Source organism: Nesoenas mayeri (assembly GCF_963082525.1).
Source record: "Nesoenas mayeri genome assembly, chromosome: 8".
Lineage (NCBI taxonomy): Eukaryota > Metazoa > Chordata > Aves > Columbiformes > Columbidae > Nesoenas > Nesoenas mayeri.
In genome coordinates, this window is record NC_137554.1 from 18,730,731 (window position 1) to 18,745,712 (window position 14,982).

The following is a 14,982-nucleotide window of genomic DNA, read 5'->3' on the forward strand; positions in this document are numbered from 1 at the left end:
AGACTTATTTTTACAAGCCTCTCAATATTTTTGTTAGATTACAGTATCAAAAGCTTCATACACCTATTTTTGCAGGAGAACAAAGTTTTTTTTTTTTAAAATACGTCACCCTGGAATCTGTCAGAGTTTGCTCAATATCAAAGCTGGATAAATATCAGTGAGTTGTCTGGCCACATATGGTGCAACATCATGACTAAAAGCATCATCACCATCAAAATATATAATCATCACCCAATCATTTACATCTGCCTGAGATAATCCCTGCCTTACTTTTGTTCCATGTAAATCAGTATTGCCTCTGAAAAGCCTAACTTCAGATACTCTCAAATACTTAGTCTGAAAAGCCAGATTTTATACAATAATCATGATCACCAGTGTTGCATTCAGATAGTGAATAAGAATAAAGTGTATTATATGAAATATTTTTAAGAAGCTTGACAATATACCATAAAGTATTGCAGTTCTGATTTTCATTCTACTCATAACAGTTTTCATGCTTTCCATATTCACTGCCTCAAAAGAGAGTAAAGTTAGTGATGAATTAAAGATGCTAAGCAGCATACAGGTGTCAGCCAAATTTGGCAGGGAAAAAACCCCAACATACTACAGAGCTATGAACCGGCTTCCTAAAAATGTTGATATAATTAATTAGTTTCATTCCTTGACAATGGAATCCAATACCTACCATTGTACTGGATGAAGACTGTCCTGTTAATTTTACAATAAACAATTCAAAATATCTGCCTACCATATCACAAGTACTTTTCCCATACCCAAAGTGACAATGAGTTGCAGTCCAGTTACTTATTAAAAAAAAAAAATCCATCATCCTAGACAAAAACTATATTAAAAGACAGGAGTTCCCAGCTATGACTGTAAGTTTTGATTTTAAGTGGTTTGATATATAATTATGAGATTAGGTATAATTATATTCAGCTAACTTTGTTCCTTACTCTAAGAAGTATTTAAATAGAGGGCATCACAAAATTTGGTTTTCTTTGTGAAATCCAAATACTCATTCTTCTTTATCACACATTTTAGAGAACTCTGCTGCCTCAGGTATCTGGCAATGAAGAAAATGCTGCCCTGTGACCAGCCCACGTGACACGGGTGTCACAGCTGCCGAACCCCGACAGTCCTTGGGGTCTCATTCTCCCGGGGTTCCACTACATTTCTCAGCTGCCTCCCCTGCAACATCTCTTGCTCTTTCAGCTCCAAAAACCCTTCCTCCTTATGCTGTATCACTGATCTCCTCTGATGGCTAAAACAAGCAGGCTGATTACCTCTAAAAATATAAGAAATTCAAATCTACCTGAATTTTCTTCAGCTGGGGTAAGGGATTGAGTATTAATTTGGGGGTATCTTTTCTATCTGGACAATATTTCTTTATTCCAAAACTTGTGGCAATGACATGTCTTCCAAATCTCTACTCTTCTGTCAAATTTAGCTGAAAGTGGGGAATGAGTTAAAGGTGGTGGTGACTTAAGAGGCAGAAATTGGAGAAGTGTTCTTTCCTTGGAGAAACCATCATATCTCTATCAATCACACTCTACATCAAGGCTAGTTCTACATCACATATCTGAACAGTAAAAACAAATCGTGCAGACATTCCTAAACAAACTACTTCAATAAATTTGAATGCAAAAAAGACACAGGCTAGCTTGCATATTTTATAGAAGAGTGATAGAACTGTCATGGCTAAATTAATATTTTGCTCTCCTGAATTGTGCTACTGAACTTCTGATTCATTAACATACCTTGCTTCTTGCCTTTGTCTTTCATGCTTGTTAACTACATTGGTGTCCTCCTTTGAACCCTTGAACTGCACTTCCTTTTTTTTCTGGATCGTGTTCTTTGCACTCTAATGATCCACCTCCTCTTTGGGCAGGTCTGAGAAGTTAACTGTAGTTCTGCCCCAACACAGCTAAAAACAGCACAAGCCTCCTAGAACAGATATTCTTAGACAAGACATACAGGGGCTTTATTCTGTTATAGGTATCCCCGTACCAGAAAGTCACAAATTACATAGCTGTAAAATCCAGGGCTTGCAGGTGTGAATTTTTTTCTTAAACATAAAAACCCACACAAACAAACATCTTCTGTCAACACAATTGTATTAGTTCAGTAATTGCCTGCACATTAAACTATAACATTAAAATCCAGCGCTCTCTCCCACTAAATATTTCAGAAGAGGCACCAAGAGCCCAGAACTCTTACTGGTTCTTTGATATGTAGCAGTAATCTAGGAACTAGAAACAGCTGGAGATCACAAGGCACCTGGTATCTCACAGCACAGTTTTAAAAAAATTCTAGGGTGACTCCAGTGAAAGCTGTAGCACCACAATAAGGACAGCCTATTTTTGAAGAAAAGCAGTGTATCGTCTCAAAAAGTAAAAGCAAAGTGCTGAAGGTGGAATAAAAAAAGAGTGCTCCATTTTTTGAACATACCATTGCAGACAATCCATAGCAGTGTATTTCCCTATGAAAATGACCGCCTGCTTCAGAAAAAATAACTGGTATTAACTGATGGGCAGCTCTACATACCATGATCCATTGGACAAGCAGAAAGACGGTTGGGTTTTTTGTTTGTTACTGTTGTGTGGTGGCTGGGTTTTGTTTGTGGGTTTTTTGGTTGGTTGGTTTGGTTTTGTTTTACCATGATAGTGAATTTTATCTTACCATAATGGAAGTGTTGCAGTGTTGGTTGCGTTCAGCCATAACAAATTATACCTTAGAATCAGATGTGAGTGCAACAAACAAATTTTAGCAACTCATATTTCCCTGAAGAAATTTGTGTCAATACTTAAAGACAATTCTTTATTCTTATTTTTATTGTATATGAACTCTAAAAAGCTGCTCTATTTACACAACCAGCTGACCTGCTCAGCCAAGACAGCCCATTCACCTAAAACAGAGGCCACCCTCTGGTCCCCTTCTTTAGGATAACTGTGGTCATTTCCCAAAATATTTTCCAAGCTTCTTGAACACATTGCCCTTGCTCATCCTCTAAGTCGCCTTCCATTGTAAAGATTTGTTGATGAGTTGCACATGTTATATAAAAAAAACCACCAGGAACATGACAAATGGTACTTTAAGACTTCTCAATCTGCCCATTTAGCCAACAGGTCACAACTGTGCAAAATCTCTGAAAATAAGGTTTTGTTTTTTACCTACAATTCTATAATTGCTAATTTCTTTTATACTCTGGTTTGTAAAACAACTTGTCATAAGACAGTAGATATTTTCTCTTGCTTAATTACAAATTTGGTACTAGTATACTTTTGTATGTGAAAACAGTTTTTTATACAGTATGTTCTAATCAGCTACTTACTTCAGATCTTGCAGAAGGTCCTTTGCGTTAAGCATTGTTATTAAAGAGGTCGTGGCTGCTGGAATAATGATTATGGGAGTTCGAGATCCTGTAGAGATAATAAAGTTACATTTGACTAGTTGTGGGAGGTTTTTTATTGTTGTTGTTCTGGTTTGGGTTGTTGGGATTTTTCCCCCCCTTTTTTCACTGAAGGAACTGTACAGAAAAACAAAATTCTTGCTTAACAGATCAAAATAAGGGAAAAAATATTCAAAGAAAATAGTAGTATGTCTTTTCTAAACTGAAGGTTTTAATTCCCCAAGAAAACATATGCCGCTGTATCAGGAGTGTCTAAATATGGGCAGAGCCCATATTTAGCAAAACAGAATGCTGTCTGCATTCCACTGCTTGTTTATATTGCTGCTTGTGGTTCTAGCTAGAGTGGGTACAATTCACACAAAAAAGAAACGGGTTGTGTAACTAAAATTTACTTACCTTTTTTCTGGTTTGGAGGTGGTCTTGCTTGAGAAACTAAGAGAAAACAGAAAATATGGCAGAATGACTAATATATAAATACAAAAGTCATTGTAAGGCAATATTTCCATGTTTTCATTTGCAGGATTGAACAGAGAAGAGTCATGCTATAGTCATTAGAACATTTTCACAGATGCAATACACAAAATCGAAGAAGAGGTTTATAATTTAGGTCTCAATGTGCAGAAGACAAACAGCTTTTAATTGTCTGAAGCAGATGTTAGGACAGTTGAGTCAATCCGTCCTAATTACACTAGAACTAGTCATCCCTCTCCATCCTCCTCAAAATGTCAGGGCACTACAGCATTGACAAAAATTACAACCAATCTTGAAAAAAAGCTGCTTGTAGATCTTAAGTTCAATAGTGCTGAACCAATGCTAAGATTGTTCCACAACAAGCTAATCTTTACAGACCCTCACCTTTTCGTTACTAGTTATTATTGCACATGATATCTCCAGGATTCAGCTATCCTTCACACATATAGACCTTTCAACAATCCAAATCTGAATTTCAGGCTTACTCAAGCTAAATTTGGATTGCACTTTGAGTTACATGAGCTCCTTGGGTGCCAGAAACAGTGAAACCTGAGAGATATGGCATAACTCAAAAAAAACAAAAAAACAAGCAAAACAGCACCCCCAACCAAACAAAAAACCCCCACCCACACAAAATCAAAGCAAACAAACCCTAACAAAACCAATAAAAAACCACAACAAACCTCAAATCACCAAACAAACCCTACACAAATATACAATACTGGCTGGAGAGAAACCAAAGAATTTCACCCCCATTCCCTCAATAAAATGTTTCCCCTTCAGTCTTCCAAGTTGTGACCTCTCCTGTCTGGGAGGTACTTCAGTCCCAAGCAGGAGAAGTGTCTGTTTCTTCACTTTGGTGCTATTACTGAATAATCCAGCTTCCTCCAAATAAACGTTTTATAATTCAGTTTTCTGAACTATTTTCCTTAAGTCCTAACTTAAAGAAAGAACTGTTGTGCTTGATAACTATCATCATAAGTGTTTATCGTAATTCACAAAAACAGAAAATGGTGAGCAGTAGCAAGAGCGATGCAGACTAACTCAAGTCTCAACTGCTACTATGCATGACAAATTTCATTAATTGACTTGCAATTTCATAGCAACAACCTGCTCATGTTTATTTATGACCAACTGTTTCAGAAACTGCCTAGAACAGTATAAATATTCACAACACATAGTTGCCATTGTTGAAACATTGAGACCATGTCCTTAATTATCTTTTCTGACACTGTCAAATGCACAGGTATAATTGGCGACACTATATTGAACTACATGAACTTTACCTATTCAATATTTTTTTTTTTTTTTTTAAATCTACATATCTCCTTAATGTAAAAAAATCCTTAAATATAAGGGCAACACCAGCTGCCTTCCCCCCCAATAAAAGGGCAGGGGGTAGGGCGCAGGAAAAAGGAGGCATCTAGAAGAAATTTGATAGCTGTACCAAGACAGGTTAGTAGAAAAAATAGGTCATGCAGAAGGTGCAAAGAATATATTAAATTAAAAGCACATCTTATTGTATTTCAAATCAGTATTGTACAACTGTTTTGTTCAATTCAACTAATGCTATGTGCAAAACAGCATCCTCCTGGAAACTGCACATTTTCATTACTTTGCTAAGAACAGAACAACTGATTTTTTAAAAGTTCCAAACTCCTAAATATCCTAGAACAGGCAGAAAGATTTTTATATTTTTTTAATGAAGCAGTATATATTTTCTTCAGACTACACTTCCTTTCCTTGTTCTCTCTTCAACTTACAATATAGAGGCAAGATAATGGATTAGATTGGCCTTAGAGGAGGGCAATATCAGTATAACCTGTATAATGTACAAAAAATACACTTCTGCCAGTCAATGCCCGTGAAGTCACAGTAAGCAGCAGAGACCTGTGACAATTCTGTCAGATTTCTGTTCTTGCCACTTCTACCCTTTTCATAGTGCTGTCTGTCAGCTCCATTTGCATTACCATGCTAAACAGGGCTAGTGAGATGAGTACGACAGGCAGCATGACCTTTCTGGTACCAAAAGAACCAAACAGAAGAATCTGTACACAACAGCATTTAGATATGCTGAGAATATTAAACACTATATATGCGTTTAGAGGCCAAATGTAAATGATCCCCACTTCACTCCTTGGCTAACTGAAGTTTTAAGTAGTAGTTCTTTGAAACTCTTACTTATTTGGAACAGAAACACAAGTGCTAGGAGGTGCCTTACCTGGTCGTGGTACGGGCTGTGCTGCTGGAGCTTGTGTTTTCCGAGCAGAAGCACCTTCCTTATAAAAGAGAGAAGAGGTAACATTAGCAGCTGGCCTTCTAGTCAGGTACAGGGATTTTTTAAAAGAACACAAGAACTACAGAGAGTACCATGAAAATGCGGGCAATATGTTTCTATTAAAGAGAAGAAAGAAAATAGTGAAAACACATTCAAAAGTCTTTACAGATTCTGCTTTAGACTTGGGGAGAACAGACAACCCCATAAGCTTTCACAGGTTTACATTTTAACCACCAAATATCAAGCTTTTTTCTTATGTTAAAAGAAAACTTCTACTTATAGCATTGTTTCATTTTACCTAGGATCACTTTCACCAAGGGTTAGTAACATGAATGTAGCAAGCAGCTATAGAAATTTCAAAACAAGATCTGCTTATGCTCTGAATGGAAAACCAGGACCGAGAAAGTGCAATGCATTCCTGCCTTGAGTTGTAGTGCCAAGAAATAGCACTCTCATGATAATTAGTTCTGCTCATGCCTTATCCAATTACCTTAATGTAACAAACTAAAGACCTGCACTACTATTTGTTCTTGTTAACTCTGCAGCATCAACACACCATGTAAGAGAACAGTGAGGTCACACGTCTGGTTCTAAAGCAACATTACATTTCTGCAAGAACAAATTTTCTTCTCAGTTACTTCTGTGAAACCTCACTGAACAAAACATATATTACTAACAATATTACTAACACCATAAAAAAAAAAAAAATTCTATGTATTCCAGCCACTTCAATTTGCAAGGCTGACAGAAAACCTTCTAACATGAAACCATGAATTATATCTGAAAATTACTTAAACACTATGTGAAGTGTATCCTTCAACTGTGAGACACTCAGAAAGGTCGGAGAACCCACCCTGGGAAAAACCTGTTGGATATGGCATTATCACAATGTGTGTGCACACATAATAACAACATGTTCTGTAATTCAAATAAAAAAGCTAATGAGCAGGGGACTACATGCAAGGAGCCTCAAGCTCCATGACTTAAATAACACTTAAGGAAACAGCTTTTAAGTTTCCACCATGAAAGTTAAAAGTCTGTTTTTATCTCAAGAACTGTGAAGTACGAACAGAAGATCACTTGACAAGCCCTCAGAGAACACAAATTTACTCAATCTCTCTTGTCTGAACTTTAGTCAAAGCCACCCATGATTAGTTACAATAGGCTGGAGCTGACATTTGGTACCAGCACGCAGCTTTTGTGACTATTATAGTCAGCAACCTCCCATTAATACTCAGTATAAGGATTTAACTTCCTATTGTAAGAAATGGATTAAACTTGAATTTTGCTGTTATTATTTTTTGCTTATTAAAATACCAATATCTATGTAGGGCACTTGAGTCAGTAACTGCTATTTTAGGACTTCCTCTTCAGTATCTGAGAAAAGGTATTTTTGCCAATGTCTTCTCACAATAATTACTATGAAAACTATAAAAATCAAAATACCACACTCCAAAGGAAGAGTAGCAGGAAAGGCTGACTACCTTTGAGAGAAGCCTTGCAACTGAGAAACAGCAGTTATCTGAAATTTCACTTTTCTTTTAGCCAAGAAAGTGGAAAGAAAGTATTTTGCATCTGTTTCTACAGAAAAACATTATTTTCTGTGTGAAAAGACTATTCTCCTGTGGTGCACTAATTACACATTTTTAAGAAATACCATGAATACTCCCAGAACTTTTCCTTAAATTCACAGCACTTTATGAAACGCGAAAAAACTCATCAAGCTAAAGAACCGTCGCTTCCTCCGATGCTGAGCTTCTAAATCCAACTCAGTTTGCTTGGATGTGTAACTACTCCAGTCCGCAGTACCTCACATCCATTTCTCTTTCCTCCCTGCAGAATCCAAAATGTAACTTCTCTGCCTCCTGTTTCACTCAGTCAGCACCTACAACAAGTCCAACAGACCCTGCAGTTCCTATGGCATCTCCAACCAAGGGAGGGAACCAGGAGCTGCTTCAGAGATTCTGGGTTTTTGGAAATTCTTGGAAATAAACATAACCAAATCATAACTGAAGTCTTGCTTTGGTTTCCATTTGACTTGTGCTTGTGATTTCTCTCTTCACCAAAATGTCCATAAAGCACCAGAATATACATAGAATTAAGGCCAACAAAATCTGTTTGGGAGTTTTTCATACTTTCATCTGAATTGTCTGCTCTACAGTGACTAACAGGAAACTTAGCACAGAAGCTGAGCACAAAGAGCCAGGGCTTTGAGAACACTGCAACTGAAACAAACTAAAAACCAACCTCAAAACAACAACAGCAGCACATTAATAAAAACACCAAATCCACACATAATATCTGATTAATGGTAGGAAATAAATTCTTTTAAATTAACAGATACAGAAGACAGTTACCACTTCCATGCCTATGACCTTTCTATTTGTAAGAACAATTTCTGCAAATGAATAAGTGATGGAGGTCATAGCTTTTAGTTCTGTAAATCACTGCCTTAGGCTGTGAATAATTTCACGGATGAACCTCAGCTCACAACTCCTGATATTCTGGCATCTTAGCACAGAAGTTCAATTGTCACCTACTGAGGGCACAACATCTGTCCTTTGTAACTGAACTGCGTCTCTTCTCTTGTTACAATTATCAGTGACCTAATCGTCACCTTCTATTAGGTAAAAACTGCAGAAAATGTAGTAAAAGAAGCCCTGATCAATATTTCAACCTCATGTTTCTTAAATGGTTTGTATGAAGAAGGGTATACCATTAAGATGAGGAAAAAAAAATATAAGTACAGAGCAGCGATGGCCGACAATATTTGAAGTGGAGAAGAAAACCTGTTTTCATTACAGAAGTCATTAGCAGGACAATTTTGCCAATATTTCACACTGTCCTAAAAACAAAAGATGCTGAGTTCAGATACAACATTAACACTTTTGAAAAGCATTCCAATACAGGCAGAGGTTTTTCCTATGACACCGCACTGATTTATGATACAAGCTCTGTTTCCAAGACAGGTGTAACCCCAGAGAACCATATGCTATAACAGGATTTCTCCCAGAGGAAAAGACAATTCAGGCGACATTGGACTCCACTGTTGGGTCATTCAACCATACCAGGTAAGTGCTGCTGGTCATTCACAGCCCATCGGCTGCTCGAAGGCAACATCTCACTTACATGCTCTAATCCCTATAAAGACAGCAGCTGATTTCTCAGTGCACACACGGTGAAATATTTTAGATCCTCCAACGTGAAGTTTTTAATGTAAAAGTTACTCTTAAGTAACTAGTCCACTGCAAATTCCAGCTCCAGTCAGGGGAGCTTTTGTTTGTGCAGCTGTACCCTAAGCATCCAAAGCAGCAGAAATCACTGTTTAGCTATTTAAAGAGTCATTTCCTCAAAGTTTCTGAACACTTTACAGTTTTGCTGGAAGATGACATACCTAATTCTTCTGCACAAGCCATTTGAGACTGTTAAGGAGTATATTATGAATATTCATAAATTGAAACTAATTTAGGAACAAAACCACGTAATCTGAAAAATACAAATCCTCTTTAAGACGAGCACTTAACATCACATTTTAATCAAAACATATTACTTGGTATAGTTGTGCTAATTTACCATAGAAAGTTATATATAGTTTAATTCTGATTTACATTAAATATATCAGTATTTCACCATTCAGAAGCAACGACCTGACAGAGAATGAAATCGGGAAAACAGATACCGAAAGCTTCATACTTCCCTGGATTTCAGGGCATCATTTACAGATACACTGCTGTACTTTTCAGTGGAACTCATTCCATTTGAGTAATAATGTTTCCAGTCATCTTAGACATTTACAAAATCTCCACTCAAGACCTGGGTTTATGTTAGCATAAGCATTCTGCTATTTAGCATTGTGCTACCTAAACACCTAACAACATTGGGTTTGCAAACCAATGTGTGAATTGAAAACAGGTTAGTACATGTAGAAAAAAAAAAATCCAGATTCCCACTTAGTCAAACAAGGAAAATAACCCCACAACCTGAAGGACAGCTAACTTCTACTATTATTGTACACCCTGGTAATTAAGCTTTTAGTGCCTTCTTTTCTTCCCTCATTCCTTCTTACAATTTCCTTGTTTATCTTAACAACTCAAAAACTGCTATGCGCTCTGATAAGTTTTGGGATAGTAAACTATATTTACAATAACAAGCAGCTTTAGATTAATTGCTTCAAGTCCCTTAAATTTGTGTGTTTGGTACCCAGCTTCATCCTTTTCCTTTCACATGCACATTCATTTTCCTGTTTCTCCATTACACAGGGAAGTTGCATATTATGAAGATGAAAATTGTTTTGGTTTTGGACAGATTCTTACCGCACTTGTCTTTCAATATTTCACATCCCCAACCCACTTCAATAGTTCAACAACTTTTAGAAAATCTATTTCTTGCAACAGAAAATCTGATGTATTTCATCTACACAGACAATAACAATTATATAACAAAATAAAAAAAGTATGGTCAATCTACAGCTGTATTTAGTTACCCAACCATGGCCAGTTTTGTGTGGTGTTTTTGGTGGTGGTGGCTTGTTGTTTTTTTAAACAGCTCTTAAAACCTTCTACAGTGTTTGTTGACGTTTTTAATTTACCAAAAAAAAAAAAAATCCCCTGTCATTCTTTGTGTTAATTTGCAAAAATCACCCATTATGAATATTCACCTGACACCACTACCTAAATGGTATTTTTTCTATATTTAAAAAAAAAACCCCACCACAAACAAGCACACACACCAAAAAAATCCCAAACAAACAAAAAAAACCCCAAAAAACCCAAACAAACAAACAAAAAACACCACCAACAACAAAAACAACAACAACAACTGTATTTTGGATACCTAGTACTTTTTGGAAGTCTAAATGAGCATTAACATTCCCAGTTAAGTTACTTGCATTCATCTCTCAACCCAAATAGAAACTGCCTGAAGATAACTCATCCAACATTTCAGGAAATGAACCCTCATGTGTTAGGCAATAAAACATGCTATATTGGTAGAATTTTTTCTTGGAGGGACTTTTCACATGTGTCCAAATTAGTTTACTATCTTGAAGAACAAAGGTGCTGTTAGAAGTTTCTTATTGTGGCTTCACAAGGTACAAATCATGGAAGGAAAAAGCCTCAGACTTGAACTGGTTCATTGCACATTCACTACCCCAACTGGTTTCTGTGTAGAGATCCACAGAGTCTGTAATATTTTATCCAGTCCATAATATTTTGGCCTTTAAAAAAATGTTAGGAGCCACAGAACCAACAATTTGATGCCATCTTGTGGCTTTTTTAATTTAGGAAATTTAATTTGTATCTTGTTCCTTAATAACATTTAAATTAATACAAGATCTTAACCCAAAAATCTAAAAATTAGTATGTAACTTGCATGCTCCTGCAGAGAAGCGATACAAGTAAAAAAGTAACATCTGATTCTATAAAAACTAGTAGGAACGGCTTACATATAAAATAAAGCAGCTTTCAACTTCACCATTGACAATGCAAGACCATTCAAAGACTGTTCTGTTCATAAAGATGAACATAGTAAAACCACAACACTCGGATCTCAAATGAGAAAGAAAATAAATACATGTGGATGGTAATCTTGCAGAATTATCTTTAAGAATACTCTGCAATTATCTACTCAATTTAGGGCAGAAGAGACTGTGAGAACTCCTTTCAGTTACCAGCAACTATACTGTCATTGCCTCAGTGATTGCAAGTACTGAACCTTTGAGAATTCTAGTAAAGCCAGCCTAAGGAGCTATGGAAAAATCTTAAACCACTGCACAGTTAAAAAGAATATTACTTTCCTAGAAATACATCTTGTATACATCAATGTATGACAAACAGCCAAAACAATGCAATGACTTCAAAACCATACAACTAACAACTGGTCCAGATGCCCGACTTTAAACTTGATAGAAATGTCTATCTATTTCATATAAATAGCTTGGATACAAGGCTTTGTTCCAAAAACTTAAAGCCCTTAAAAGCCTTGGAGAAAAATAAACAAATAAATCCCTAAGAACCAAGCAAAACAATCCAACTAGGTTGCTCTGCCTCTGCAGTCCAGTCTTCCTAGTAATTCTTTGACTTCTATTCAGATCCAGGAAATTTTAATAATATTTTAAGTTTAACAAGTGTTTCACATCATTATTTACACATGAAGCTGGTATAGCTTATTTGCATATTTCTATGCACACAATCTGCATATGCAGTCCCCCAAGACATATATTTAAATAATAAATTGCAAGCTTTTAACTGCCTTTCTAATTTTAAACTACACTGTAAGAAATAGAATTTGATAACAGGATTTTAACTATTGTGCAAATACTGCTAATATCACACAGTCATTTTAACTTCCATTGCTTACAATATTAATAAAAAGGTCATTTCTACTGTTTACATTGTTTCAGTTTCCTTATAGTCTAGAAAAGAGAGTGGGAGTTTAAGCAGAATTAAAGATATTTTTACAGAACTAATTTTAAAGGGGGAAAAGTTTGCCATTATTTATCAACAACTTCTGATACCAACTGCCTAAGCAAAATAACACTATTGCTTCACTATTTCCTACTTCAACAACTAAAAAAACTGATGTGACAAGATGGGTTAGTAAAAATTATATGAATTATATTTATTTCAAAATATAAAACTGTTTATACTGAATATCATGTCTTATCAAGCACAGTTTGAATAAAAGTACCAGTGGAAGATTGCCAGTCCTCAAATTCAGCTGCAAGCAAGATAACTTGATGCCCATCCTCATAAAAAGATAAGGCAAATTTCATCGTGGTTTTCAAAATATTGTTAAAGTTGGTACATACAACAAATTTCACAAGTGTAAGGAAATCAGATGTAGAGAGGGTGTTCTGGATGAGTACAGCATTACGATGAAGGAGGAGAGGGAGAAATGAGAAGCAAGGGAGGATGGCAGAAATAAAACTATGCTGATGTCAAGTGACTAACTGGAATTTAGAAATACTAATAATTATTGTTGCACAGCACCCAAGTTAAACTTTTGTTTACAAATCTGGTCCTTTATTAACCCATTATATAATTAAAACTGACAAGATCACTCAAATTGCAAAACGTTAACCATTTGAAACCTAATAAAGAATAGGACCGCTGTTTTTCCTTCAGTAGCTGGTTATGCCTGGAGATCAGTGTTATCGGAATATGTGAAAAATACTCACTGCAATTTCTTATTTATTACAACCAGGTTAAAATAAGTTTGGTTTAAACATGGAAAAATAAGACTGAATTAACTGGACTGCTTGTATATAGCTTAGGCAATATTCTGGTTCTGCAAAGAAAATACAACACAAATCACGACTGGATCTAAATGAATACTGTAGTGACTAGTGACCAACTCAGGGCAAACCCACATAAATAAGCTAAAATAATAATAATTAAAAGTATTGGGTATGCTTTTGGAAGCACTAGCCCCAAAGCTAAGCTTCCAAACCATTCTGACAAGTCTGCACTGAAGCATGCCAGAGCTCCTCCCAGCTTTAGCCTTGTACAAAGTGTCAGTAAAATTAAGATCTTTGTCCTTTTTACTGACTGATTTACATCAGTCAGGTAATTTCAAACTGTTGCTATTGAAATAGCTGAAGACAAATGTTGGTGACAAAGCCAGATTAAACATGCACACACTTCCATTTTCCTGGGGATAAACTGTTGTCATGAAAAACAATTGTTAATCCCAAGAACTTCAGAGGTTTTGTTTGTTTGTTTTAGAAATAAAGACATGCCTATAATATACCTACCTATGTTTATTTAAATGACTCATTCCCTTGAAATGTGTGAAAAACAAAAGTAGGTATCACTAAAACATTATTTTTGCTTAGAATTCTTTCCTTTGTGTTAATTATCTGAATCAGCCTCACACGTACTGACAGTCAGTGAGATTTTCAACATAATTTGAGAACAAAAGTCAGGTGCAATGGTTTATACACTACTGGTTTTCCATATACTAAAACCAGAACATGCCACATTGATTCGATTGAATTGGAATCCGCATAATTGTGAATTTACTACAATTTGCTAACATTGTAACCTCCAGCTTTTGACTTCACGCATCAATCTCTACTTCCAAGTGGTTGCTACCTGTAACCACACATATTAGTCACTCATATGAAGTGTTTTTTCATCAGAAACATTACAGAACATGGGGCTCAAACAATTAAATAGCATAACAGCACTGCTGACATGCAAACTCTAAACGTATGTAGAAAAGCACTGTTATTTTTCTATTCAGATCACGCTTTGCAAATGGTATTCAAGGGATCACTCATATGTAAATTAAAGAAAATGTTGCTGAGTACAGAGCAATGGGAAGATCCCCCTTACACCTGCATTCAGTGGGCGATACCTTTGCGGTGGAAAAGGCTCACCAGACCTCAAAAAGGTTCCTCTGCAATGTCTGGAAAAACTTCTGAAATGCTTTGTGTGAGGAGAATTTTTCTAAAATCTCTGCAGTTGCCTAAACAAATACACATAGATCCTTAACTTCTGTGTGAATTTTTTTTCCAAAAAAGCCCAAACTGAGCCAAGACCCAAGCAACTGATTAACTTTGTGTGATGCTGTTCGGCCTCTCAACACATAAGAAACCCTTGAGGGTCTTCCATACTACCCTTGGTTATACTGACTCCTGAACAGGAGATGCTGTAATATTAGACTTCTAGTACATATAAAACTATTAAAGACCTTGGGGGTTTTTTCATGATTGTTTGTTCAAAAAATTATCCAGCACCACTTTTCCCAGTTGTATTTCATCCTGATGTGATCATCTGCTTTCTGTTTACTTAAAATGAGTTTTAATAGTACTCTTCCATAC

General features: G+C 36.0%; 1 protein-coding gene across 4 annotated transcripts in view; it reads right to left on the reverse strand.

The window, feature by feature from the left end:
• Positions 1 to 14,982, reverse strand: part of CDC73 (cell division cycle 73) — a 107,359-nt gene that overhangs the window by 13,321 nt on the left and 79,056 nt on the right. For all 4 annotated transcript variants that reach the window (XM_080349280.1, XM_080349283.1, XM_080349282.1 and 1 more), the window contains 3 exons: positions 6,102 to 6,159; positions 3,806 to 3,841; positions 3,332 to 3,419 (listed from right to left, as the gene is read on the reverse strand). In XM_080349280.1, the coding sequence (XP_080205406.1) occupies positions 3,332 to 3,419; positions 3,806 to 3,841; positions 6,102 to 6,159 (182 nt within the window). The remainder of the gene's footprint in view (positions 1 to 3,331; positions 3,420 to 3,805; positions 3,842 to 6,101; positions 6,160 to 14,982) is intronic.